Source organism: Protopterus annectens, chromosome 7.part0, assembly GCF_019279795.1.
Source record: "Protopterus annectens isolate FY-2018-M chromosome 7.part0, PAN1.0, whole genome shotgun sequence".
In the NCBI taxonomy this organism is placed as follows: domain Eukaryota; kingdom Metazoa; phylum Chordata; order Ceratodontiformes; family Protopteridae; genus Protopterus; species Protopterus annectens.
The window spans coordinates 553,019,646-553,044,451 of NC_056739.1; the positions used below are offsets into that span (position 1 = coordinate 553,019,646).

At 42.3% G+C, this 24,806-nt stretch overlaps 1 protein-coding gene across 1 annotated transcript in view; it reads right to left on the reverse strand.

Moving 5' to 3' along the window:
- Window positions 1-24,806, reverse strand: part of LOC122806591 (C4b-binding protein alpha chain-like) — a gene marked incomplete in the record, with an annotated part of 1,299,259 nt that overhangs the window by 1,229,012 nt on the left and 45,441 nt on the right. The window contains 1 exon segment of the mRNA XM_044077140.1: window positions 7,202-7,384. Within this exon segment, the coding sequence (XP_043933075.1) occupies window positions 7,202-7,384 (183 nt within the window).

The window sequence follows — 24,806 nt, forward strand, 5'->3', positions numbered from 1 at the left end:
TCAGTACGAAGAAGACAGGCCTCAGAGGCCAGAGCCTGCTTAGTTGCCTCCAGAACCAACAGAGGCGGCGACTGGCAGATGGTCAGAAGATGAAGAGGAAGCCAGCGACATGGAAGACTCCTAAACAAGTCTCAACATAGGCCTGTGGCTGAATATCTGCAGGCTGCAGGGGCTGCAAAAGCACCTCACTGACTACCGCCGGGCTAACGACCAACTTAATGGGAATGTCGTCAGCTAACTTGACCCTAGGCCTGTCGCTGTCTTTGTCCTTGTGCTTCTTGGGAACATCGGAAGTCGGGAGACCAGAAGACGCCATACCGATGAACTCAGGCCAAACTCCTAAATGCTTATACAAAATCTTAGCTCTACAGCATATGGTACGCGGGTTGAAAGAAGCACAGAGATCACAATTAGGGATGTCGTGCTCAAGGACTAAACAAGTGATACAGTAAGAATGAAAATCATGGTACGGAATCCGTTTTCCACAGGCAAGACAGTTATTAACTTTCTCTGACATTTGTTAAGGCAAGAAAAGAGGGTCCCCAACAGGATACTTAGCTGAGGAGGTCTTCAACTTCAGTAGTCAGAATACAAAAGAAAGTAATTTGCCAACCGGCACTCATGCAAATTGCTTCTGCTTCAGGCTTCGCAGCAAGAAAGACTGAGGAAATGGCGTTGACTGCCTTCCTTTATACCGGACGTCAAGTTTACAACCAATGGCAGCCTATGTCATAAACCAAGACTTTGGTTTTCTAGACGAATGAGAGCTACCGGGAGCAGGATAACCCATTTAAGGAGTGCAACAGTGAAACACGAACATCAGATGGTATACAGTAGCATGCAAACAAACACTCCTGACAAAGTGGAAGAGCTTTACCAACCAACTACTTAGAAAAATGGTACTCTGAGGATATTTTATTAGTACAGCCTACTTCAGGAAACAGCTGGAGAGATATCTGGGCACATACCATTGTGGGTAAAAGGGCACTGGCTGAGGCGGCCTTGGAAAGTTTTAGATGCTATGCTACATTGTGCTGGTTTTAGTCCTAGAGATTAAAGAGACTAAACCCCTGTCAAATCTGAACACTCACTCAGAGCCAAAGTAGGAGATGCAGTAGTCAATCTGACCTTATACAAGTTACTGGTGACTTACCACAAGGAAGCCTGTTCCGTCAATCAAATGCCTCATCTGCAATACAATGAAATGACTGGTACATGAAAATGTAAACCTAATTAAAAGGCAAACTACTGAAAGTGACCGCACTAAAATTAATGGCAATGTTGTACATTTGTAAAATGATCAACAAGAACCCTGTTTGTAATGTTGTGGAACTGATACACAACACTGCCTGTATGTACAGCTCAATACTACCTTTAACAAATTTACTTTTGCTGTGGCAAAATGCCAACGCTGAAGCTAAACGAACGGCATGGGTGCCGGAACCATAGAGCAAGGGGGAGGGCCCCCCTTCTGTATACAAACGATATTCTATTTCCCGCCATTTTTAGTTTTAAATTTTTCTGGCTTTTTCAGCTGACATCATGTGATTATGTCAGCTATGTGAAATGGCCTGTCGGAATTGAGCTTAAGGGCTCAATGTGCAGAGCTGCCTTCCCAGCTGTTCAGGCTAATGGATAGAGCGGAGCTGCTGCTGTAAAGAGCTGGGATGCTGTTTTGTATCCGGACATTGAAACAAACAGCTGAGATGCTGTTTTGTATCAGAGAGCAAACGCTGAAACAAACATTTTCTCAAGGTTTCTCAACATTTTATCATCATGCTGAATGCCGTTTTCAGTGTGTGTGTGTGTGTGTGTGTGTGTGTGTGTGTGTGTGTGTGTATGTATGTAAATGATGGTGAGCAATAGAACAGCCTACCTCAACATGTAGTTCTGTTAAACTGTGATGGAATGCAAGGATGCATAACATGGAAAACAAGCAGTTGTTATGGGGGAGTGGATACTTCAATAAACTCTGCAGCTAAACAGCAGAACAACAAGCATAGTAACCATTTTTTTTTCTTTTTGTTAAAATGGATCAGGTATTCAGAGGAAGGACCCATTCAGTTTTCCCATTAGATGTTGAACAGGTGTGAAAATGCTTTAAAAAAGCATACTTCTTAGAGCTCTATCATGTATACACCTGAAATAAAAGTTCCTCCCTCTACTTGGATTCCCATGAAACAAAAGGGACCCACCTAATTGAAACCTGTGTCGGCATGGCAGTTTACTGCTGAGTCCTGGAAGGTAACCTAAACCTGAACGAACTCTAGAAGTCTTAGCTACGTTAGCCTAATAGTAAAGACAAACTAAGAGGCACACAATGCTGAAAAGAAAACAAGTTAGCTTACTGTGGTGCTAAAATCTAGATTGATTGTGTCATAAATTGAAAGTGAAGACTGCAAACCCTATATAACCAATTGGTGAAAATAAATTCTTGTTTCTCAAACAACCAATCCACTGAACACAGTTGAAGCATTGCATTATCCATAAGGCAGAATTTATTTTCCTTTTTCTCTTTGATATATTACTTCATGAAATAATGTATGCCTTACAATGTGACTGTTAAGTAAGGCTTAGCAGTTTAAAACTTTTAGATTAAGACAGCAGTCGGAGTAAAACAGAAATGCATCTGCCAGAAGCGGCAATCTGAATTCCAAAGGAACACATACTACGACTCAGATGTGCTTCTTATTCATACTCAGTAAGTTTTCCCTATTTGTAGAATGGTAGATTATTAACATTTTCATTTTGTATATGCTTGTAGTAAAATTATAGGTTCATAGGTTCATACTAGGCTATCTGCCCGAGGGCATTTACAAGCCTAGCCCATAGTTTTGTGGCTTACGCCACCCCTTTAGTATGGGGAACTATACCCATTATTTTACTGTGCCTCTGTCAAGCAGTGACACTGAGGTAATCCCTGGGGTATATCTGCGATCTCCCATCCATTGGTCAAGATTTCTCTTGAACAAGGCCAGCGAGGTGCTCTGCCTCACATATACCGGGATTTTATTCCACAGCATAGGGAGTCTTTGGGTGATGAATCTATCCCTCCAGCACGTCCTATTAATAGCCGTGTCGAGGTTTAAGTCTCCCGCCCTTGTGGCTCTGACGGATCTAGATTTTTTGAGGTGAAGCATATTCATCAAATCTGGGTTTGACATGGCCTTGTATGTTAGGCAAAGGTCACCTCTGAGCAAGCGGTAAGCGACTGAATAGAGCTGGAGTTCTTTCAGTCGGGCAGCATAGGACAGATGTTTGAGACCCTTTATCCTTTTGGTGAGGAACTTTTGTGGCCTCTCCAGCTGCTGCAAGTGTCGGGTCAGATACATTCCGAATGGGGCATTGTACTCAATCATTGGTCTGATGAGTGATGAGTATAGGGAGACTATGACCTCCCTTGATCTAGATGAGAATCCCTTCATGATAAGGTGGGCAATGTAGAAGGTCTTCCTAACTACTTTAGCTACATGGGTGTCGAATGACAGACTACTATCAACCTGGGTCCCCAGGTCCCTGATAACTTCTTCTGTGCTCAGTGGATTGCCACCTATTTGGTAGCTAGGGGTAACCTTGTTTTTCCCGAAGGGTATGACTATGCATTTTTTGGCATTTAACTTTAGGCCATGGCTCTGGCACCAGTTATCCGTTTCTGTGAGACCCTTCTGAAGGATATCTGTGTCAGATGTGTTTTCTACTATGGCGCCCAGTTTGCAGTCATCTGCAAATTATGCTGTGTTTCTCAGCTTGACCAGAATAAATCAGTCACATTTAATGCATCCTCTACGTTTCAAGGAAAAAAGTGCAGAAGCATCTTTAATCCTAGCTTGTAACAAAAATGTGCGTTTCAAATTTCTTGGTAAAGTTACTTCCATAATGATTATGGAACAGAGAGATAAGTATGATTAAGAGACATATGGGGCTTTATCCTGTAGCTCCGAGTTTGATTCTGTCACCCTTCTGCTGCATGTTGCGTCACTATGACCAAGTCAGTTAACCAGAGCAAAACTCATGGGAACAGTAAAAAGGGGGTACTTAATTCCTAATTGCTCTCTTCTAGTTTAAAATCCAATTTGACAAGACTGCATAGTGTTATATTTCAGCTATTAAATTAATGTAGCTAGGCTTAACCAAATATTTTGTAGGATTAGCAGCAGGATGAACTAATGAAGATTTTTATCTCTAATTGCAGTTCCATTATTTTCTTGTTGGTGATGCATTTAGAAATGCTTTTCTTTTTGATTTTTGAATTTACTTGTGGCTAGAGGTACTCAGGCTCAAACCCTGTACACCTTGGGTACAGGGTAAAAAGAGCCTAAAGTCACTAGCCACCACCACTTGTGAAATTATGCCTTGTTATTTTGATCTGTTCCTCAAAATCTGTGGTTTTCAGGATTTTTGTGGCACATCACTAAAAGATTGAATTCACTAAATAATGACAGGCATTGAAATTTCAGACTTCATAGTCTTCAGAAAATAAATGGTAACACAAAACCTTTTATCCTAGCAATTTTCTAAGTTTATAAGATCAGTATTTGAAATATATGTCCCTATTTTGGGGTTGTATTCCCCTCTTATTGGCTTTGTCTATGTTTTTTGTGCCAAGAGGTTAAGAGCTATGGTGAGAAGTGAGAATTGAATTCACTAAATGATAGCTATTTAAGTTTGTCTTCCGGTCTTTTAGGAAACTTCTGATTCGGCACACTGGTATGTTGATTTGACTGTAGTGCACAAGGTCCTGGGTTCAAGACGAGGCAGTGAAATGCATGGTGGTAACATTTTATTCTAGCAACTTTCCAAAATTATGCAAACAGTGCTTAATGAGTGTCCATTTATTTGGGCTTTTGTCCCCCTCCCAATAGATTTTGACTTTTTCCAGATTTCTTGTGCTGCAGAGTTGAGAGTTACAGTTGAGTGTCAAATGGATTTTACAAGGAGCTGAGAGATTCAGGGGAAGAGAAGTTTAGTGCTACTTACGCCAAGTTGTTTGCATTGTTACTAGCACAACAGATAATATACTTGCTCTTGATGCAGAAGACTGCGGGTTCTACTCCCACAGTATGCAGATAGATCACTAGCACTGTACTGTGTTGTACTTTAAAGGGAGTGGATGCTGCAGTCCTATGAATGTCCTCCTTTGGAGGAGGAGTTATCTAGTAATTATGTTTCTGTTATCAGTTTGCCATCCATTTTCCATTGCAAAATTACTAGTGTGTCATTTTTTTTTTTTATTGTAGCATAGGCAATTTATTCTTCAAGGGCAACAAGCACTTTATTTGCAGATGAAATAATGAAATATAAAGTTGTTTGCTAGCAGCAGCCTCTTCATTAGTTACAGATCCACTTAATGTGGAATTATTTTGATGACTTCTGCTGAGATTTTGCATATTTACTAATATTGGTGGTTTGTAATTATAGAAGTTTGAGTGGCCTTTTACAGTTGAAATTTTCTGAAATGGGCAGTTTTGATATTATTGGTTCATACATTTTCTTTCATTGCTTAATAGAAAACTGCTTTAAACAACAAATTTAAAACACAATCTAACAAGTGGTGGTATATTATACAAGGAATATAACTTAATACAATCAAGAAGGTGAATCAAATAATGCATACATGTATGCTTGCTTACAGGATGCAAAAGATCAAAATAGGGGAAGAGACCAGTCACCAATGGAGTCCCCCAGGGTTCAGTGCTGAGACTTTCTGTTTGGCATATACATCTCAAAAGTAGAAGGAAATACCAAAGGGCTTTGGCCAACTAAGTCTGAGATGACTGCAAGCTAGGAGCAGTTATGGAATCCCCAAATGACTTAACCATCATGCAGGAAGGTTTGTCCCAGTCAATAACTGGTGCCAGAATCATGAATTGAAACTAAACTCCAAGAAATGCATTATTGTATCCTTTGCCAAGTCATCTACTCCAAGGAACTGCTAAATTGACAATGCCCCCCGAGAACTGACCCATTTGTTTAGCAACTGGGAACTTGTGTGCACAGTGACCTAACTTGACCAACATGTGCCCAGAGTCATAAAGTCCTTCTATATTGCATAGCTTATAAACAAATTAATTTTGACTAGACTAGATCTAGAGATGTTATTGTCCCCCTTTACAAAGCCCTCATTAGGTCAATCATTTTGAATAAAGCCCACTTTGGCATGTATCTGTCCAGACTCATGCAACATCTCTAGATCTGGTCAAAATCAATTTTAGTAAGGATACAAGTCCTAAACAATAGGTCTTGCATGGACCACCTCAAAGATTTATCAATATACTCAGTATCCTACAGAGTGCTTTGAGGGGACATGTCTGGTATACAAGGCATCCTCCGACCTAATACAGATGGACCTACTGAACATCAGCAAGTCAAATGGCATCAGAAATACTCATTCCAGGTATCTAAACTGAATGCTGTGGAGAGATGGATATACATCACAGAGACTACCACTGTTCCAGAACAGACTATCCATTCAAGTAAAACAAAGCTCATCCCTGTCCACATTCAAATGCAACTTGGATCTAAGGATGGGTAATAGAAAATGTACTCCAGGATTGCCCCTCATGACACTAATAGATAGATAGATAGAGACAGTTCCTAAATGCTGCATCCCTTACATGGGTCACCTCAAATTATCTATAGTGTGATCACATTTATTCTCACTAGGGCTAATATACAATTATAAGCCATGGGATAGGTAAGACCAATCAGGAAATGTTAATTCAAGCACCAAAAGGAAAACTGACTAAGCTTAAAATGCCCTCCAAGTAAACCTAGGTTGTGGTAGTAAATAGTTTTAAAAAAAATTGCCCTTTTTAGATCAACAAGTGCCCCCCCCCCCCCCCCCCAGTCTTCCAACAGCTTCCGGCAACTCTGCATAAGGGGATAAATCGAACATAAGCAGCTACTAAAATGGAAGCAAAGCTTCTAGCTCATGTTAAGACACCGTCTGGACATACCACTACAACAGTAAATAACAGCACTGACAGTACCTGGAAAAAGCACTTCCACTAAGTTACTACACATTACTTTTCATAACTCAAAGCACGGCAATGACAAACCATACTTTAAATGTAGAACTCCACTCAAGTATCAACGCTGACTTTGTAATTACAGTAAACATCTCAAAGCAGGTGTCACACTAATGTAAAAAACTTTACAAACCCAAGTAAAAAAAGTACTGGGAAGGGGAAGCAATACATACGGGTGCAGGTGATTTTAAGCTCTGTCCATTTTGAATCTTCTTGACAAATAACTGTTTTATTTGATGAACGATCCCAAATGTAACCAGGACGGCATGAGTAGGAAAGTATAGTGTTCACAGGAAATTCATTGAAATTACCGTCCACAACAGCCATTTCTGATTTTGGTGGTTCACCACAATCCCCTGGAAGAAAGACATTCTTGTTAAAACAGAACATTTTGCAGTATATTTGTGTGTGTGGTGAGAAAATTAATTATGAGAGGAGTTATTTGCTTACTCCAGTTTAAAAAAAAAAAAAAAAGTACATAACCCTCACTACATTTTTAAGTTCACAGTGATCAACTGTTTCACTAGTACCAGAACATTTCTATCAAACAAATTTGGTGGACTACATTCAGTGTTCAGCTCCCTAAAAGTGCACCAAACAGCTGATAAAACTTAACAGGAAAGGAACTTCTACAGACGTATTAATTTAACAATGGATAAGAACATCAACAATGAATGGATCAGACATACTGTATGCTGTGTACTCCAAGGTTAGTCTGAAAATTATTCCTTTATGAAGGCACCTATAAAGGCTAACAAACTTGTAGCTTACAAATGCAAACTGTATCATATGTAGCACAAAGAGATGCCACTGTACAACTTGAACACTAAATACATTTTAGTATTCTGTCAAATACTGTATCAGAAGTGATGCAATACTAGGTGATGATCATGGGAAAAGGACCAGGGTCCAACAAGTGAAACATCACCAGAGGACAGGTAAGAGGTACAAACCACAGAAAGATGAACTAAAAAAATTGGGATAAATTAAAGCAAACAAATATGATACGGATGCTCAAAAAAATGAGGACCGATAACCATGACAAAGGGGATGCTGTTGCACAAATAAAGATTTTGAAAGAGATGTCAGCATGTTTCACATGAAAATGGTTACAAGTAGGGAAAATGTATTGCAGGTTTTAGCGTGCTCAAAGAACAGTTTCACAATAAGGGGAGGAATGCCATCTGAATACTTCAGCAGATGAAGGTCTCTTACTGTGAACTCATTCAACGTAAAAAAAAAAGAGTGTACAATATACACTGCAAAGTTATTACATTTATGTTACAATGCCTTCAATTCTTGCCCATAGCTGCTGGCATCCTGAAGCGAGGGGGAATTTCCATTTTCTCACCCAGCAGGTTGTTTTGAAACAATAAAGCGTCCAGCATAAAATTCCGCCATTCAGAATACTAATAAACCAACCACAAAACTAAAGGAAGACACTCTATGAAGTTGCACTGTGCATGTAGCAAGGCAAAATCCCCCTGCTAACTGTTTAACACAACCACACTTATCCCCTGCTCTCAGAATATACTAGCCAGAGGCCTGTTTGAAAAAAAAGAACACTAAATTTGTTATAAGTAGAGTAAGCGTAACTGTTTCAGGTTCCATTATATACGGTTATACAAGAGAAGCAAAACAGATAAGTTAATAATGAGTCTGAGTCACATTTAACTGACCATTCAAAAAAGTAATTTTAAACTTTAACAAACCAATGGGAGATTTGGACAGCAAATGTTGCCGATTTAAAAATGAGAACACACATGCATCTCCCCCTGGCCTAATAAAGACAATCAATAGGAAAAAAAAAAGGGATAAGTAACTCAACTTCTGTTCGGATCTTACTACATTTCATCACATGGAATAAACAGCTGTGAGAATTAAAAAATCCTCAACACTTCCTCAATTAAGAAAAGCACTACAGTACACTACAACACAAGGCAAAGTTCCATCATTTATCACGTTTACAGTCCAACAGCAGTACAAGTGAACCAGTTCGGGAGATAAAGCAAGGAGCTTGCTGTTTAGGAGTAGAAGCTTGCATTTGCTTTTATAGGTTCATAGATGTTTACTGGGCTAACGACCACAAGGGCCTTTTTAAGCCCAGCCATGGATCCCAAATCTCCGAAAAGTTCCGATACCCTTGACAAGTGTAAACATGGGCCTGGGAGATTAACCATTTACAGGTTGTGTGTCTACTAGAGACATTTGCCAAACCAGGGATAAATTTCTGGTTTCCCATCCAATTGTCCAAGCTGCACTTGATTTGAGTTAGGGAGGAACTTTGCTTCACATGGATTGAGAGCCTGTTCCACAGACGGGGCAGTCTCTGGGATACATATCTCTCTCTCTCTCTCTCTCTCTCTAGAAATATGTCACAGGCAAGGTTCAAGTCTTTAGAATGGGTAATTCTGGTGCTCTTTTGTGGATATGCAGGAGGTCCATTAATGCGGGTTTTGACAATGCCAGGCACAGATCTCCCCTCTCAAAAGCCTGTAGGAGACAGAATACAGGGACAGGGCCTTGAGGTGGTCTGCACAGGACATTTTACTTATGCTCTGTATTATTTTAGTGATGAACCTCTGCGGATGTTCAAATTGTTGGATATGCCTGGATAGGTCCATACCAACGTAGGCGCTGTACTTGGATGACAGGTTTGATGAATGCCGAATACAGTGGAACAATGACTTCCTTGGACTTGGATGCTACACCTTTGTTGATAAGTTGCACAACACAGAAGGATTTCCTCACCACTGTAGGCAAATGATGATCAAAGACTACATTACTACCTGTGTGTGTCTCTAAGCCCCTGTCTACTAGGTCAGCTCTAAGAGGTGTGCTGTCAATAGGATGGTTACCAGGGATGGATGACTTCCCAAAGGATACTATTATGCATTTCTGGCATTTAGTTTTAGTCCATGGCTTTGATACAGTTTGCCTGCATCAGCCTCTCCTGGAAAACATTTGTGCCCATGTAAGATTCAATGACAGCTCCTAATTTGCAATCATCTGCAAATTTAGTCAGGCAGAGACCACAAGACATTGGCCTTGACTTCTGAGAAGTAAATGCCAAAAAGGAGCGGTTCAAGGACTTACCCTTGAGGGACTCCACTTGTGACTGGCCTCTATGTAGAGATGGATTCCCCAATTCTAACTTCTTAGGTACTGTCTGTGAGCCAGTTGGCTATCAGGTGACATACGGTTTTGTACCTAACCTCTTGAGTTTGTCAACAATGCCAGAGTTTGGTATTGCGTCAAATGCCTTGGCCAGGTCGGGGTAGGCAGTGTGAACGATTTTGCCCTCATTCAACCTGGTGGACTTCTTTGAGAAGGTCATCAAATCAATGGATAAGCATGATCTGCCCTTGAAACCAAACTGGGTTGGGTCCAGTGTCTGGAGGTTTACTACATCTCTACTGATCATCTCCATGACAATTCTTTCCATGGCTTTACATACAAGACTAGTGAGACTTGTGGGTCTGTAGTTTCCAGGGTCTGCAGATGGCCCACCTGTTTGCAGAGGGATGACTGTTGCCTTTCTCCATTCATGAGGCACAAAGCCTGTTTGGAGGCTACAGTTAAATAGTAATTCCAGAGGCCCTGATGTGTCATGTTTCATGCTACTTAAAAGGCATCCCGGGAAAACTCCACCGCTGCTCTTTGGTGCTCTTACTTCCCATACAGGAGGAATTGTTTTACAGTTGGCACACATAAGAAGTGGGAAGAATTAGTGATATTGAGCTACCCCATTCCTCTGGTTATCAGGCGTGTTGTGTGCTCTAATACTTTGGGCGATCATATCAGTCTTTTCTTTGGAACAGTTAAATAAGCACCGGGATCCACTTAACTTCAAAAAGAGTGATGAAATTTGAAATGTTTAATTTTGTACAGTTTAGAAACCTAGGGAAATGCTGCTCTCTCATGTTTCAGTTGAGGAGTCCTGCCAAAGTCTATTTCTTCCTGTCCACGGTAACACTCTACCAAGGGATCCAGAAAATATACAAAAGTTTAACCTTTAAAAAATAAAAAAAGTGACAAACCTCACAAGGATGGTTCGAGGACTTTTACTCCTCAGGGCCTGAGGGAAAGCACAGTTGCTTAAGTAAATTTACTGTAAAAGTAGAGGTCTCAACAATCACTGCTTATAGTAGCCTTAACTACATAGGTTATATCCTGCCAAGGATACAACAGCTTGCAAGCTCCCAAAGTTTCAACACACTTTCCATACACCCAGTCAACCAGCTCTATAAAGACGGGTTTGGGACTCTAGCACTTCAGAGCTTTCATGCAAACAGAAAGTAGTAAGATAGTATTGACACCTTGGCAAAAACATCACACCAATAAACAAGCATGGTGGGAGGGAAGCAGATACTGCATCAGTGATCAAACATCTATTGTTATAAGTTTACTTACACAGCTTTACCATGCTCATCATACAAACCACTGCTGCAGTAACCTTAACTTTAAGGGTAGATCACCCTAACTAAACTACATTTGGGAGGTGGAAGAGGAAGGGTCCAGGAGCCCAAGATGAATGTTCCTAGCAAAGCCAGATCTAAACTTGAAGAATGAATAGAGCTTGTAATACCCTGAAATGTATGTATAGAAGTCCAAGTCGCTGTTTCTATGTCACTTCTAGAATTCAACCCTTTCCAAAAATCCAAAGTCCTGGTAGAGAAGGGCCTTGAACCTGCCTGAATAGTTTTGGTGTGGTGAGTATAACTAAGGTAATAGCAGTAGACAACAGTTTGGAAATGGTCTGTTTTGACAGAGACTGTCCGTTCTTACCCTCACAAGAAATGAGCAGTTAAAGTAATGTTAAGAGCTGAAAGATTTAGTTCCGTCAAGACAGTACCAGAGTTGTCGGTGGACATCCAAGGTATGAAGTAGCCTCTCTCCCTCACTTTTACATCCAAGAAATAAAGAGAGAGACAGATAAAAGTAAAAATGGATACCAATTAAAGCAGAACAGGAGGATTACCTCTCAATGAAACTTTCTCTGTGAAAAACGAAGGACGGTTTACTCACCATAAGAACTTGTAACTCAGATACTCTTCTTACACAGGTCAGTCCAATCATTAAAAACTGTTTTCCAAGTTAAGAACCTCAAGTCAGCCAGATAAGCTCCTTCAGACGGAGCAAGTGTCACCTCCTTTAACACAAAATGAAATCAAAGGAGGGGTCACTAGTTTTCTTAGAAGCTTCTTATACAAAACCTTTTAAAAAACATTTTGACATGAGAATGCACTGAAAGAGAAGCAGTCATGAGTAGACATGCCAAATAGGCCAATAAATGAACCTGGGAGGAGTAAAATAAGTCACAGGACAGTAACTTTTAAACTAGAGAACAACTAGCCTAGACCAGTTTTCCAAATGCATGATTTTCTAGTGGCAGACTTTCTTGCCTCCCTTAGTACCTGTTGCAAGTCCTCAGAAAACAAGTGCCTAATAGGGAATCAATACCGTCATTCAGGTAGTCAACTGATGTGCACTGGGGTTGGGGTGCATCGAACAGCCTCATCTAGTCAGTAGATCCAAATAGTAAGGAAGCTTGTGGTAACTACCCTTGACCAATACCAAAAAAAAAAGGGAGTCCCCCACTGACATTTTTTGAAGCCCCTCAGAATTACCCTGGATACTGGTGGAAATGCATACAGAAACATTCCGCTGCAAGCGACTGAAATATAATCTAAGCTATTTGTTTTGAAAGGGGGCCAAAATATCTACTAGAGATGATTCCCCAGAACTGATTATAAACCTGGAAAGCCCCCTCATTCAAACTGGTTTCATGTGTCTGTCCTGGTCTTGATCAGTTTGCCACCATGTTCTGCTCTGTCAAATTAATATGCTTGGAAGGTCAAAGAATAATCAAGAGCATCTCTAAACGGATCACAGCCAACCTATATAGATGGTACAACTTTGTGCCCCATAGCTTATAAATGTACCACATCACTGTGGTATCAGTTATCAAAGAAGATCCAAGAGGCCAATGATGGAGAGATTAAAAGCTTGGAAAATAGCCCACATTTCTGAAAATTACATGGTTTGAGACATCTGAAGAATCCCACAGGCTTGCCCATTTGCCTCCATCAAGAGTGCCCCCTCGGGAAATTCAGAAAAGTCTACATCTGGAGGATGAGGAGGAACAAAAGACAATTTCTTCTGTGTGTAGCCTCTACCAGTGCAGTTCCATTTATAAAAAGTCCTAGAGAGGCATCTGAAAATTTAAAAGATGCAAGAGATGATTCCCTGTGTTTTTCATATATGACAATCTCTCTCATGTACAACCTAGTAAGACCAAATCACAAGAATCACAGATGCCAAGGACCTCAGAATTCTGGGAGCCTCTGGCTGAAGTCCAATTGAAAAGCTCAAGGTTTCCAGATGCAACTCCACTGTCTACGTTAAAAACGTTTGCTGTGGAGTGTCTACGAGACATCCTAGAAAACAATCCACTTTGAATTAGTTGAGGATTTCTGACATGTTCACCTGGAATCCAAGACCAGCCAGAAGAGTTGACTCTCATGTTAAGGACTCTTTGTCATCTCAGATAAGACTCTGCAAGGACAAGTCAGTCATCCAAATAAGGAAGAAAAATTAGTGCAATTCAGCCCACTATAAGCTATGACTGCAACCAGACATTTTTAAATACATTTCAAAATAGCAAATAACTCAGAGTGGAATGCAGAGAACTCATCTTGTGACTCAAACTCAGAAGTGCCAAGATCTTTCAGATACCACATTATCATAAAGCTTCCCTGATGAAATAAGAGTTAGGAGACTGTAAGGGGTCAATATCTTTAATACTGGAACTCCCCCAAACTGAAATGGGCAAGAAGAATTAAATGCTTTTCTCCAAGAAAGCTTTCTGTGGTACCAGAATCATTCCAAAACAGAAGCCTTTGTCTCTTGAATAAATGGCACTGGTCTATGACTCCTATGGTGAACAATGCAGAAGTAAAAAAAAAAGTACAGTTTTGTACCTACCATAAATGTAGATGCCCGATAGACATGCAACTGCAGTCATAACATGTGGGTTGTCCTGCCTCAGGCAGTCCTCGGTCGGCCGGATTCCAAAGTCTGGGTCCGGCGTTGGCTGATGTCGCATTTCTCTCTGACGTCAGAGCGGCTGGAGTACATAAGCATCAGCCGACGCCATTTTCTTCAGTGTTTCTTGCCCCAGATGCCAGGTGCCCTCCAAGGAAGGCTGTAATCAAATTGGAAGACAAAAACAGGATTCCAAACAAATAAATGAGCAATAAAACAAATACACCATAACAGATATCCCCAGCTAAGAGAAACAGGGATAGGAGTGGACCCTAGGCATAGAGGGGTATGGAGGGTGGGAAAATCCGACTGCAGTTGCATGTCTATCGGACATCTACATTTATGGTAGGTACAAAACTGTACTATGTCTTTCAAGAATGCAACTGCAGTCATAACATGCGAGTAGAATACAATAGCTTAGCTGGGGGAGGAGGAATGCTCTAGGAAAAAGATGGTGTGGCAATCAAACCCTGCAGGACTGCCAAAGCAAAGCCTGCTCTGGATCTGGAGTATAGAGGGCGATTGTAGTGTTTGGAGAATGTAAGCACGGAGCTCCATGTAGCAGCTTCTAGAATGTCCTTAGTAGGCACCCCTCTTAAGAATGCTGTAGAGGTGGCTGTAGCTCTGGTGGAATGTGGTCTGACATTGGCTGGAACAGTCTTTCCATGAAAGGAATAACAGAATCTGATGCAATGTCCAATACATTTTGAAATAGTCTGTTTTGAAATTGCTTTTCCTTGTATTGCAGGGGCGTAAGCTACAAAAAGTTGTTCAGACTTCCTACTGGCCTTGGTTCTGTCCAGGTAGTAACAAAGTTGTCTGTGAATGTCCAGGGTATGCAACAGTCTTTCCCCCTTGTCCTCAGGATTGGGGAAGAAAGCAGGCAGATGAATGGCTTGATTTAAAGAAACCCTAGATACCACCTTTGGCATAAAGGTAGGGTTGGTCCTTAATGAAACCCTGTCTCTGTGAAAAATAATAAAGGGTGGTATTGCCATTAGGGCCTGTAGCTCCGAAACCCTTTTTGCTGATGTAATTGCCAACAGGAAAGCCGTCTTCCATGAGAGAAGTTGCAAGTCAACTGAAGCTGCTGGCTCAAATAGAGGTAGAGTCAGTTTTTCTAGGACAAAATTGAGGTCCCAGGCTGGAACTGGGGCCTTTCTTGGTGGCTAAATGTTCTTGATTCCCCTGAGGAATTGCCTTAGTAAAGGGTGTGAAAAAACAGGAGGATCAGTGTTGTATCTAGCTGAAATAGCAGATGCATGTATCTTTATGGAAGAATATGAGAGTCCGTTCTTTAACATATCTGCCAAATATTCCAAGATGAGTGGGATGTTCAACAATGATGCATCATGACCCTTGCTGGTATTCCAATTGTTGAATCTTTTCCACTTTGCTGAATCTTTTCCACTTTGCTAAATAAACCTTTCTGGTGGATGGTCTTCGAGCCTCTGTTAGTATCCGCTGTACTTCCTTGGAGAGAGATAGGCTGAAGTTATTTATGGGATCTCCCAGGCTGTTAGCTGCAGTGTCTGTAGATTTGGGTGCACTGTTTCGAAGTTGTGTTGAGTCAGAAGTAGAGGCCATTGGGGAAGGGCCCACCTCCTGGTGTGACATATGCTCCGTAGTAATGGGTACCAGTGTTGTCTTGGCCAGTCCGGAGCTATCATGATTCCCTTGGGTCTCTCTGCTTTGATCTTTAGTAATACTGAGGTCATCAGTGGCAGAGGTGGAAATGCATAGATTGTTAGGGAGTTCCAGTTGAATGAGAGGGCATCTATTTTCCAAGCTTTTGGATGGTATGTCCTTGTGCAGAATTTTGGTAGGAGATGGTTGAGATGAGAGGCAAATAGGTCCACTTCTGGCTTGCCCCATGTCGAAGTGAGTTGTCTGAAGGCCTTCGGATGTAACCTCCACTCGTGTGGATCTGTGAAATTCCTGCTTAGGCTGTCCGCCAACACATTGTCTTTTCCTGGAACAAACTGGGATTGTAACTGGATGTTTAGGCTCAGTGATTTCTCCCAAAGATGCATTGTCAGTCTGCAAAGGGGGTAAGAGTGGGTGCCCCCTTGCTTGTTTATGTACCACATCACAGTGGTGTTGTCTGTCCGTATCAGTAAATGGCCTTGCTGGAGTTGATGTTGAAAAGCCTCGATGGCATGTATTACTGCCAGCATTTCCTTTTGGTTTATATGCAGATGTGTTTCCTTTGGAGACCATTGTCCTTGTATACACTTGCCTTCCATGTGCGCCCCCCATCCCAGGTCTGAGGTGTCTGTGGTCATGGTCTGTGTTATCTGTGGTTTTTTGAATGACATACCTGTGTTTGCCTGGCTCACCGAGGCCCACCATAGGAATTCCTTTTGTAGGCATGGAATGAGCGGAATGATTGTCTCCAAGTTGTTGCTGTGTTGAGACCAAATACATTTTAGGTACCATTGAAGCTTTCTCATGTGTAGTCTTGCTAATGGAACCAGGAGAATGCAGGATGCCATGTAACCCAGGGCCTGTAGGTATCTCCTTGCAGTCATCTGGGCGAGTTTTGCTAAACCTTTGAAGTAATGAGTTAACTTCTCTTGCTTGTCTTCTGTCAGGTAAGCCATCTGAGAGGCTGTGTCTAGTTTGGCTCCTAAGAAGATTATTTGCTGGGATGGCTGCAGTCTTGACTTTTGGAAGTTGACTGTGTATCCCAGAGCTTGAAGTAATCGTATGACATAATCCAGGTTTTTTGTCAACATCAATTTGTCGTCCGCTTGTATCAGGCAGTCGTCCAGGTACGGGTAAATTTGTATCCCCCGGAGCCTGCAATGAGCAATTACTGAAGCCAGGCATTTTGTGAATACTCTGTGCAGTAGATAAGCCAAATGGCAATGCTGAGAATTGATAATGCTCTGGCCCTGCAAGAAATCTGAGGTATCTTCTGCAGCTGTGTCTGATAGGGACATGCAGGTATGCCTCCTTGAGGTCCAGAGTAATCAGCCAAGACCCCTTGCCCAGCATGGGAAGAAGTTGCTGTAGAGTCAGCATTTTGAACTTTGGTACTATGAGAAAGGTGTTTAATGCGGACAAGTCCAGTATTGGTCTCCATTGAGATTCTTTTCTTGGAACAAGGAACAGTCTTGAGTAAAACCCCTGGTCTTGTTCTTGTTGTGGAACTCTTTCTATTGCTTTCATCCGAATCAGCAGAGTGATTTGCTTGATAGCCTCTGCCCTCTGGTTTTGTGGTAGGTTTGGCATGCCTTGTTTTCTTGGTAAGGTATGAAAATGAAACCTGTACCCTCGGTCTATAATGTCCAAAATCCATTTGTCCTTTGTCAGTCTGTGCCAATTTTCTGCAAACAGAGATAATTTCCCACCCAAGGGAGCTTCTATTTGTTCCCTGGTAGGCGGTAGTAGAGGAAAGTCATTGAGATTGTGGTTGTGGGGCAGGTGAAACCCCTGCGTCACTTCTTTGGTTTCCTGGCTGCCATTGTCGTCCCCTGTAAGGGACTCTGTATTGGCCTCTTCCTCGGCCACGTCTGTTCTTACCCCTTTGAAACTTTTCTGTATTAGGAAAGGACCAGTTTTTAGAAGGCCAATTCCTACTGAATCTGGGGGGTTGAACCTGGAGGAAATCTTTCACCGTCTGAACTGATTTTGCTTTTTCTTCTATGGTCTTTAACACATCCTTAGCATTGGCACCAAAAAGCTTGTTCTTTTCCAAAGGTGCATCCAGAAGTTTTGCTTTTACATGATCTGGTAGAGGTTGATCTTTTAACCAAGCATGTCTACGAATGACTGCCCCTGTCATAGCTGCCCTACATGAAGCTTCCAGTGCATCATATCCACACTGCAGGAAGTGATTGCTTACTTGCTGAGTGTTATGTACAGCTTCCTGCAAAGTCTTCCTGTCTAAAGGATCAGGAGTGGCTAAAGTTTTTTGTAAATCTTCTAAAAGGAAATCCTGATATTGAAACATATGAAAAAGGCAATTTAAAGCTCTCATAGATAAGGTAGTGGATGTGTAAACCTTTTTGCCCCATCTCTCTAATGATCTAGCCTCCCTGTTGGAGGGCAATGGATTTTTAGAGGTGGAGGCTGAAACTCCTTTAGGCCCCTGTGAAATAGTTTCCAAATCAGCAGAATGGGCCCTGAATAAATAGGAATGAATTTCTGGGACCCTGTAATACCTGTCTGGCTTGGCTGGAGCAGGAGGAAGAGAATCAGGGGTAGCACTAGAGTCAGAATATAAATCATCAAGAACATCAAGTACAGGAGGAATAGCTAAGGGCCTGTGCTGGGGCTTCTTAAGGAAAGTCCTCAGGCATTTCCTAGAATCAGAATATTCCTGACCTTGCCACTTGAAATGTTCCCTCATGGTGCGCAGAACTTCCCCAAAAGAAATATCCTCAGGAGGGGAGGCCGAGGGGATGGAATCTTCTGCATCAGAGTCCTCATAGGTCTGGAAGAGCTCTTCCTGGCTATCAGAGTGGACAGAGCCCTCAGAATCTTCATCTGAAGGAATAGGTTCAGAGGGCTCAACCCGGGGCCTTTTATCAGAAGGAGGCTGGGATCCTCTCTCAGGATGGGCCTGTGAACCTCTAATCATGGAAATTAAATCAGCAGCCATGGACATAATTTGTGTCTCTGGAGTAGGCTGAGGTAAGGATTTAGAAGTAATATGCTTTGTTTTGCTGGCTGCCTTAGCCCTAGTGTAGGCCTTAATAGACATGGCCATAGGAGGCCTGGCAGCTCCACGTGCAGGAGTGACCTTGTCTACAGCAATGGTCTTGGGCATTTCCTCGGTTTCAGTATTCTGAGGAAAACCGATAACTGGCGGAGTGATGTCCGGAATCGGAGTCGTCGGTAATGCGGTGTCTTTGGTTCGGAGCGGTGGAGAGACCGTCTCAGAGGGAACCGGAGCACTCGTGCTAGGTTTTGGCGTGGAGTCGGTGGTAGACGCGGGCCGAGGATGTCGGTCCCGGTCTTTTCGCTTTTTGGGAGTTTGCGATGTCGGAAGATCCGACAGCATGGTGTAAGCAAATCTATCGGCGAAAAAGTCTTCAGCAAACTCCGCCCGGCGCCTGAGAGTGCGCTTGTTGAAGTAAGCACAGGCTACACAGGCAGAGACGTCGTGGTCTGGGCCCAGACAAGGAAGACAGTAAGAGTGGAAATCCTTATGAGGTATTTGTTTACTACAAGAAAGACAATTGTTAACTTTTTCAGTTATTTCTGACATCAGCTGAGGCAAGAAAAAGGTCCCCAATGGGGTACTTAGCTTTTTTGATGACTTCGGTATCGAAAAATACAGGAGCTGACCGACCGGCACTTGCGAACTGCTTCTGCTTCGGGTACCGCGCGGCAAGAAAGACTGAAGAAAATGGCGTCGGCTGATGCTTATGTACTCCAGCCGCTCTGATGTCGGAGAGAAATGCAACATCAGCCGACGCCGGACCCAGACTTTGGAATCCGGCCGACCGAGGGCTGCCTGAGGCAGGACAACCCACATGTTATGACTGCAGTTGCATTCTTGAAGGACATCATCTGACGCAGAGGGTGGAATAGAATTCTCCTGAAAGGAGGCTTCTTTTATCTGGTGCCAACTGTATCCTTCCTGAACCATCTACAACCGTTGTTAAGTCAGTCACAATCTGTTACTAAAGGGGAATAAAAGCCACTTGGGTTAGAATTTAAGACCATAAGTTAGCTGGGGGGGTTGAGGTATGCTAGTATAGCCATCCTAAAGTTGTAGACTGTCTTTATCGAAAGGGACCTTCTTATTGTTCTCCTCCTGCCATCTCGGTTTAGGAGGATCTGGAATATTTGAAAGGTGAACATGAACAATCTTACAAACTCCCTAAGCTAAGTTTCCATGTTTCATAAAATTGTTTATGGACCAGAGTAGCAGGTGGGCCAAATAAAACCTTTTTTCTCTAAAGCGAAATTCAAAACTTAACTTATTTCTATAGAAAATTTCTAATTTTGTAGTTAGGCATACTTCCTCAAAGCAGTAGAAGCAGCAAAGGTCCTAGACACTGTACCTGCCCAATCACATATACCATACATACATTTAAGGCATGTTTAGATGCTAAAGACATGTCAAAAACTAAAAGATTGAGATATACACCAAAATCCATACATGGGAGTAATAGTTAAGAATTCTATAAACTAAAGCAGAATAAGAAATAATACCAAATATGTCTCAAAACAATCTCCTCAATATCTAAAGGGGAAGTCTTAGATGATAGCAGTAGTCTATATGTGCTTTTACAGGGACTGAGTATTATGAATCAGAGTTGTTACAGGCAGCATAATGTACCTCCTCCAATGCTGGCACTGTAGAAGGAACAGGCATAAAATGAAGTATATCCACTTTCAACATATTAAAAAGTTTCAATACAGTGGGATCATCCATTTGTTCCCCAACTTCCCATAACATCACTTCTTTTACTTGACAACAAAGCAATGACTTTCGGCTTTTCCTGGTTAGGGGTCGCCACAGTGGATCACCAGTCTGCTTATGATTGGCAGTGGATTTTTACTGTGCCAAGTTGCCAGCCCGGTGCCCAACCTTCAAAAAAGGCACACCCATTCACGCACGCACCTACCTGCATGTCTTGAAATGTCACTCGACCACAGGAAGGACATGCAAACTCCACACAGAAGGTGCTCCAGCAGAAAATCGAACCGGAGAGCTCAGCAGATCCTGTCCAGGTGTCCTGCAGAGACCTACAGCGCTAAAAAGACGAAAGGAGAGACTTTTGATTGATTAAGTACCTTTTCTGGTTTATTCTTGCTATTTCTGCCTAAACGCTCGTTTTGTAGCATTTATTGCTTCTTAAAACACTCATTTTGTACTGAAATTGCATTTATTTGTGCCTGCAGTTAGTCGTTTTTGTTGTAAACTGTATTTTTTAATTGTTGCTGGCTTCCCACTCACATGTGACAGCCATTATTGTACTGTAAAAGTTGGTTTCTACTGTTTTTCTGAAAAGAAAAAAAAATCTTTCTAGCTTAGTAAGGCAGGAAAATAGCAAGGCCCAGTTTCAGATACTTGCTGCTACCTGGACTGTTTAAGCTTCTGTGCTGGCCAGACCTTACTTTGGCAAAAAGGAAGTTTCTTTGTTCACCAGTGAGAGCGGGGAGCTATGAACGGCCTACCTGTCCTTGGAGGAGTGGTTTCTGCCCAGAAATTGTAGTTTTATTGGCCATTTTGGGCTAATTTCTCTCTCCTTAATCTTTTTGGTATAAAAAATGTATTTGTGCAGTTTTGCACTTAGCGCAGCAGCAGTTGGCTGGAGTCTGACTGTTACCGGCTCTGCAAAGTCTGCTCTTCAGTTTTTCCCTTAGCACTAGTCAGTTCTTCCAGATTTACCACTCAAATCAGTGCTTTAAGTCTAACACTTGCACCAAATAGTAACAGAAGCACTAACTATTGTACTCTATCCCCAACAGTTGGACGTAGGGAACAGTCAAAGCAAAGCACTCTTCCCACCAGGTAAATAAGTATAAGGTCCTCAACCCATTTGGTCATGTCCAAGAGTCAGCTCCTAGTGTATTCTCCTGCTCATCTGATGAATAAGGGTATCTTTAGGCAATGTCACAACTGCCTCATGTACAGAAACAACACTCTCCTTCTACCACGATACCAAAATCTGCGAGAGATGCACTTACATAGCCAAACATGAAGCAAAGCTCTATCCAGCCACGACTGGAAGTGACAGTGAAGAGGAGAAGATACAAACCTGCATCACACCACTTACTACACATAGTCCCACCAAACATGTAGCTGCAAACCCCATACATAGATACACAAAGACATTCGGAGGCTCTAAATAAAAACCTACGGAAACAGAGACCTACAAAGTAGACACACAAGCAACCTGCACCCACAAGCACATCGCAATCATCACATAGCCACCAGAACCAGTGTGCCGCACAACCACAGCCTTTAAAGGCAAAACACCATACCCGACACACTTGTAATAGGTGACATAGTCAGACACACCAATGTCCCTCTCACCAGGCTGGATAAGGAGAAGGTCACTGTCAGTTGCTTGTCGGGCGCCAGAATTCGCCACATTACCCAAGCACTCGGTCACTCCACAACAAGTACAAGTACAACTCGGTCATTGCCCATGTTGGTGTGAATGATCTGAGATGTACCTCCCTGGACTACATGAAAAGGGACATAGAAGAGCTCTCTGATTATGTTGTCAAGTCAGGTATGACACTAGCCCCGAGTAGAATCTTACCCTCACCAAGAATGATACCTCAACACAAGGAAAAAATGATAAATTTCAACAACTGGCTAAGTTTCTGGTGTCATTCAAAGGGGATCTAGTATCCGACTGCCTGGGATGACATGTTCGACAAGCCTCGATGCTTCACCAGAGATGGCTTGCATCTGTCACCCATGGGATTCAGGATACTGGCAAAGGCTCTTGTTACCCCCATAGTGCCTTTTTTAGGCAAGGCTCAAAACCCAGACTGAAATACAAAGGGGGGAAGCATATCCATATTCATTAAGGATAACTTCCAGACTGGTTGCACAGTATGACGCCTTGGAGATAATCAAGGTGCAATTGAAAATGGGCAAAACTGCAATCCAGATTGTAGCTTGCTACAGATCACCATCCCTGCCCCAAGACACCCACTCCTCCTTCCTCGAGGTACTGGAAAACATGAGGGTCCAACCGAACACCCTTATAATGGGTGATTTCAATTACCCATACATTGACTGGTAAAACTACGGAAGCACAAATATCTCTGCTCAGCGATTCCTGGAATAAAAACTCAAATGCTCTGGACCAGCTTATAAACACCCTCACAAGAGGCAACAATATTCTGGACCTGGTCATTACCAACATGGGGGACAAATGCTCCACATCTGTGGTAAAATTCCTCAGTCAGATCAGATCATAAACTCATCACCCTAGATATCCATATACCACCCACACCCCCCCACCCTAAGGGAACCACAGTGAAAAACTTCTCCAAAACAAACTTTATACTCCTCAAGACAGAAGTGGTAACTTCATTACTCCCACGCAGAATGTCAATATGACTGAATCTGCCATATCCTACACAAAAGCACTCTACAAGCACTTCCATGAGTACATGGATCATGCTATCCCAAACAAAACCAAGACCCACTCCTCCAAAAAGAGGAAACCAGTCTGGTGGACCCCGGCCATAAATAAACTCTACAATAGAAGGAAGAAATTATTACAAAAAGAGTAAAAACCCAGGAATGCAGGGGCTCCCTGACCAACAAGATTAGAACCCTCATAAAAACTTCTAAGGCAAGCTTTGAAAGAAAAATTGCTAAAGACACCAAAGACAACCACAAAGCATTTCTTAGCTGTCAAAAATCTAAATAGGAACGCTCAGATCTGCTCTGAGCTACAGCATAATGGTTCAAAATTCACAGAGCCAACCGATATTGTCAACATATTGGCAGATAGGTTCAGTGCAAACTTAACCCCATCCTCACCCCCTAAAGGACCCATATCCATACCAGAAGATTGTGATGTCCCTAAAATCACAGACACCTACATGAAAACAGCACTCTCCAAAGAAACAAACAGCATCCATGGGGCTAGACTGCATCCCAGACTGCATGTTACATGAACACCAAAATGAATTAACCCCTCACCTTAATACCATGTTCAACCACAGCCTCACCTCAGGCTATGTGCCCACTGAGTGGCGCATGACAACAGTTATACCACTCCACAAAGGAGATGCCACCACAGACCCCGGGAACTACCGCCCCAACAGCCTGACGAGCCTAGTCTGAAAGGCCATGGAGTGCATCATCATGGAACTCATAAATAACGACATTGGGAAACTACAAACCCTAGATCCCACCCAGTTTGGGTTCGTTAAGGGAAGGTAATGTCTCCTAAATCTGGTTGACTTTTTCGAAATGGTCACTACAGCAACAGAAGAGGGTAAGGTGGTTTACACAGCATACCTTGATTTTACAAAGGCCTTTGATACCATTCCCCACTTGGGAATTATAAACAAACTCACCAACCTAAATATAAATCCCTACATTACAAGATGGGTTGCTAACTGGCTCACGGATAGAACCCATTCAGTGAGAATAAGAAATGCTAGATCAGACTCCAAACCTGTGACAAGTGGAGTACCACAGGGCTCAGTCTTGGGGCTCCTCCTGTTCGGTATCTACTTCTCTGAGGTACAAGCAAACACCGAGGGACTTTGGCTAACAAAGTTCGCAGGCGACTGCAAACTGGGGGCCATAACTGAGACTCCTACAGACACTGACATCCTTCAAAAAGACCTCAAAGATACAGATACGTGGTACCAAAAACATGGCCTCAAGCTAAATGCCAAAAAATGCATGGTTATCCCTTTTGGGAAAAACCAAGTACCTATGAATTATAAGATAGGTGGCAGCACACTTACACAGAGTGTGTGATAAGAGACCTAGGGACTCAGGTGAATAGTAACCTCTCCTTCGACAACCACATTGCTAAGTGGTTAGAAAATCCTTTTACATGGCCCACCTTATCACAAAGGGGTTTTCATCTAGGAATAGGGAAGTTATTGTCCCTCTCTACTCATCACTCATAAGACCCATTATTGAGTATAATCCCCCGTTCGGGATGTACCTAACAAGACATCTGGAGAGGCCTCAAATGTAGCTCACAAAGAGGATAACAGGGCTTAAACAGATGTCCTATGCCATGAGGCTAAAAAACTCAAACTGTACTCGGTTGC